This window comes from Phalangium opilio, unplaced genomic scaffold (genome assembly GCF_054372755.1).
Source record: "Phalangium opilio isolate 3A_F unplaced genomic scaffold, DU_Popi_V2 ptg000009l_1, whole genome shotgun sequence".
In the NCBI taxonomy this organism is placed as follows: domain Eukaryota; kingdom Metazoa; phylum Arthropoda; class Arachnida; order Opiliones; family Phalangiidae; genus Phalangium; species Phalangium opilio.
The window spans coordinates 15,666,505-15,671,413 of record NW_028324146.1 but is presented as its reverse complement, the minus strand read 5'-3'; the positions used below and the strand labels follow the sequence as shown (position 1 = coordinate 15,671,413).

General features: G+C 37.9%; 1 protein-coding gene across 1 annotated transcript; it reads left to right on the top strand.

The window, feature by feature from the left end:
• The first annotated feature begins 1,224 nt into the window (after positions 1 to 1,224).
• LOC149716502 (uncharacterized) lies at positions 1,225 to 3,957 on the top strand. The gene has a single exon (XM_089844876.1). It carries the CDS (start codon positions 1,225 to 1,227, stop codon positions 3,955 to 3,957), a length of 2,733 nt encoding a protein of 910 aa, XP_089701002.1.
• Positions 3,958 to 4,909: the final 952 nt, after the last annotated feature.

The window sequence follows — 4,909 nt, the reverse complement described above, 5'->3', positions numbered from 1 at the left end:
ACCTTAATCGTCTACCAGCACCAAAAATCTCGGCTCAATCGCTAAGAAAATACAGTCACGAGACACTTCGTACGGAATATCAAACGCCAACCAGAAAAAACTGCTCAACACAGCGGCATAAAAAAGGACAAGTGACAACCAAAGGAAAAAAAAGAAAAAGGATCCCTAAAAAACAATCGGCAAAAATAAAGACCCCCACCAGTGCGCGATAAGCATCCGAACTTTCCTCACATCACCAGTGTACCTAATCTCGCACAGCGCTTGCAGAACCCATGAGTTAAAGTTGGAGTCAGTGAATAATCATATCTGTATTTTTAGGTCAGTATAACGTTTTTCTATACTTCTTACTTGTTAAGCTTACTCTCGTGGGTTCTGCTTGCCAAAATAAGTCATTGACATGGGGAAAACGAGAAGTCAGTCCAACTCAGACTCTGAATCCGCTAACTCCACAATGGTAAAAACCACTGTAGACAGCGACATAGTTAAGGACATTCGTTCAATACTTTCGAAAATCAGTGAAATGAATGATAATATTAAAGAGACCAACCGTACGGTCTCCCGAATAGACGAAAGACAAACAGCAATAGAAAACTCGCTATTAGAAATCCAAGAGGTTATTCAGGAAATAGGGCCTATTAAAGAGAAGGTGGACGATTTGGAGAACAATCTCCAAATCGTCGACCAACGAGCAAAGGCAAACGCGGAGGCAAATCGGTTACGCCTAGAAAACCTAGAAGTCTCTATTAAAAGAAACAACCTAGTCATTAGGGGTCTACAGGATAGGGAAACTGAGAGTCGAAACGACCTCGCGCAAAAAGTCCAGGACTTATTCTCCAATAACTTAAAATCCAATCTAAGAGTAGTCCCGCATCAAGTATTCCGGAAAGGGCCATTTACCGCAGGAAAAATACGAAATATTGTTTTCAAAGCCGATACTTACGATGATAAAATAGGACTACTAAGGAACAATACCCTGTTAAAAGGCACAAGAATTTACTTGGATCACGACTTTACTTCAGATCAGCAATTAGCTAGATTCAAGCTACGCCAGTTTGCGAAAACTAAAGCCCCAAATAGATATAAATGGATTGCAACCAACGCAATTGAGATAAATGGAACCTCATTTAAGTACCACTTTGCTTCTGAAAAAATTGTCCAAATAGATATTTAACTAATTTACAATTAAAAATTGTCCACAAATGTTTTGTAAAAACTTCAGTATCAATGATTAACATAATTTATAATAATATCAGAAGCGCAAACGCCAATTTCCTAAACTTATTGACATCTTGTATCGATCTCTATGGGGAGCAGATCGATATTTTCGCATTAGCTGAGACATGGTACAGGGATACTTACGCAGACTTGATTCCCAATTATACATTCATTGGCTGTGGAAGAACGGACAAAAGGGGAGGGGGGGTGGGGTTCTACCTCAAACATAATATTAGATATGAAGTTATAGGAAAATTATGTGTCAGGAACGATGATTGCGAAATGTTTTCCATTAAAGTTGACAACACCTCCTTAACTGTGATCTATAGACCACCTAGTGGCAAATTAGATAACTTTTTTACCATATTAGAGGGAGCTATCGCGAATAGTGGGGGACCAACTGGCAGGAAAATTATTCTTGGAGACATAAACATCAACTTGGCGGAAGCAAATGCAAGCGTAACAAAATTATTAGATCTAATCCAGAGCTATGGCCTAACCCAACATATCAATGTACCCACTAGAATAGGGGTGCAATCTCTATCACTGATAGACCACTGTTACAGTAACTTCCAAATTAACTCAGCCGTCTTAACCTCAATAGAGATCACAGATCACTTCCCACTTTATATTACGTATGATATATCCCAGCCGATTAGACCAAAACTTAGAATAAGAAACTACTCCACTGTTAATAAGGCAAGATTTATAAACCACCTCACAAATTCCAACTGGGACCTTCTACTTAATAATAAAGATCTCAATACAGACTACAACATATTCATCAACCACGTCACTAAAGGCTATATTGACTCTTTTCCGTATTATGAGGTACACAAAGGGGACTCGCATAAATGGATCTCCAAACCAATAATTGACTCCATTAAACAAAAGAACAAATTAAAAACACTATCTAGACGTAGACCAAATGAAACAAACAAAAATAACTATAAAAAAGCACGAAACCAATGTACTAAACTAGTGCGAAACGCGAGAGTAAATTTCTACCGAAACGAACTGGACAAGCATAGCAATGACCCCAAAAAAACATGGAGATTAGTCAATGAATTAATCGGGAAAAACAAAAGAAAGGATAATTATATCTCCACTACTACATCAGTAGAGGACTTCAATAGATTTTTCTCTCCTACAAATACCTCTAACCATAATGCCTTGCCTAAGGATACGAACCTACACCTCATTAATCGGCTACCAAACTCAATGGCCCTTCTGGCAGTAGACGAAAGGGAAATCATGTCCATACTTAATCAGCTAAAACCTGACACATCTGCAGGGTATGATGGCTTATCCCCTAAGATAATTAAAGAGTGTGCGGTGTGGCTTGCCCCGCCAATAACAACCCTTATTAATATGTCTTTTGATATCGGGTCATATCCTGACGCATTGAAGCAAGCTGTAATAACTCCAATCTTTAAAAAAGGCGACAAAAATAATCCCAATAGTTATAGACCCATCTCAGTACTCTCTACCTTAGCCAAGATATTCGACAGGTGCTATTTCACAAGACTCAGTTCTTTCTGTCAAAAATACAAACTAATATCACCAAAACAATTTGGCTTCAGGGAAAATTCCAACTGCGAAACAGCCCTTATCAGCGTATATAAAAAAATACTAGATTATATTGACACAAGCAACTACGCTATAGGTGTCTTTCTAGACCTATGTAAAGCATTTGACACGGTCAACCATGAACGTTTACTCTACAAGTTAGACATTCTGGGAATTAGGGGAAATAGCCATAAATGGATCAAATCTTATCTAACTAATAGAACCACAAAAACTAAGCTGAACGATACCCTCTCACAAACACAATTAGTATATAGAGGAGTGCCCCAGGGATCAGTTCTCTCCCCCCTACTTTTTAACCTCTTTGTAAACGATCTGCCACAATTTGTTGGCGATGAGGTCCTAACACTCTACGCCGACGACACTTTTCTTTTGGTCGGAGGACCTAACCTAGAGGATATAGTAAGCACGACTAATCTATACCTGGACAAAATAAAACTCTGGCTCACAGACAACTTCCTGGACCTCAATGGGGACAAGACGGTATACATGACCTTTTCTAATCCCAACAAACCCCGGCTGTCCTATAATCATCTCGCTCTCGGAAACATAATAATAAAGGAAGTTGATACGTACAAATACCTTGGTCTGTGGTTCGACACCCACCTAAAATGGAACATTCATATAGATAGCATAGCGAAAAAGATAACATACGGCTCATATTTAATTCATAGAAACAGGAAAATCCTGAACCCAAAGATAAAAAAACAAGTATATTCAGCACTAATACACTCTCACCTAAGCTACTGCGTGACAGTCTGGGGGAACACCTCTAAAAGCAATCTGAATAGGCTACTACTAATCCAGAAAAGGGCCATAAGAACAATAACAAATGCTGAATACCTAGCCCATACGTCGCCAATTTTCAAAAACCTCAATATTCTCACAATCTTCCACACCTATGACTATTGTATGCTAGTATACATTTTTCGATCCCTGGGAGCACTAATCTACAACCCCTTTGAACAAAGCAAACTCTCCCGGTACTTTACAAGGAACAATTACATACTACAAGTACCCCAAGCCCGTACATCCATAAAATTGAACTCAATCTTCTGTAAAGGTACCAACTTATATAACATGCTAAACCCCCCAAATTCTATTAGTCTAGCGCAATTTAAAGCCTTAGCGAAAGCCTCGATACTGAACAATTAGCTTATTATACTGTAACACCATTAATTATTGTTCTATCTTTTAATATATTATTATACTTTATGTACTATGTTATATACTATATATATTGTTATTAATTATTGTTAATTAATAATTAGTGTATTGTATACTATATTATATACTATATATATTGTTATTATTTATTATTGTTCTATCTTTTATTATGTATAAATATTTATACTAATTTGTTCTAACGGCAACCATCTAAATTATGCATTCTAAGCAAACGCAGGCATAAAAGCCGATAACGGCTTAGCCGACAATTAACAAATGTAAAAAATAACCAAGAAGAAATAAAATATTATTATTATTATTATTATTATTATTATATCCAGTGTCCTCTTATGGTTCTCCTATGTGATGGTCGTTTGATGAATTCAAATGTCTCGTATCGTAACATGTTAGCTGCCTCTTCTACCATGGCCTCTTTCCATAAATGCGAGTGTTCACAAGTCAGAGCTTCTGATGTATTTCTTGGGTCAACCAGCTTCCGTTCTTCAGTAGTTACTCGATTACATTGCGCTTCGTCGTTATCCATCTCGTAGTCAGCCATCCATCAAGGTTTACGTAATGGTCTTCCAAAGCGTGATCTCATGTCTTCTCCCTCTTCTGGCTCGTTGTCACCTTCAACTTCTGCGTTAGCTTCATGCTCATTGTCATCTTCTGAACTATTCGCTTCTTCAGTATCTGAGCTAGTCTCTCCTTCACTATCTGAGTCTGATTCTGGAATGATCTCGTCGTCTGTCGTATGGACGACCTCCATGTCTAACATACACCACAATGAGGTGTTGTTATTGGCTCTGGCGCTTTGTTCTTGCTGAGACTTCATGGGAAAGATTTGTTCTTCGAATTTCACATCTCTACTGATGAAAACTTCATCAGTTTTGGGATCAGTTGTGCGATAAGCCTTGGCACAAACATCATAGCCAATAAG

Bases quoted from the DNA above. Each gene is read 5' to 3' on its own strand.
- LOC149716502 (XM_089844876.1), top strand. From the start codon at position 1,225: ATGATTAACATAATTTATAATAATATCAGAAGCGCAAACGCCAATTTC.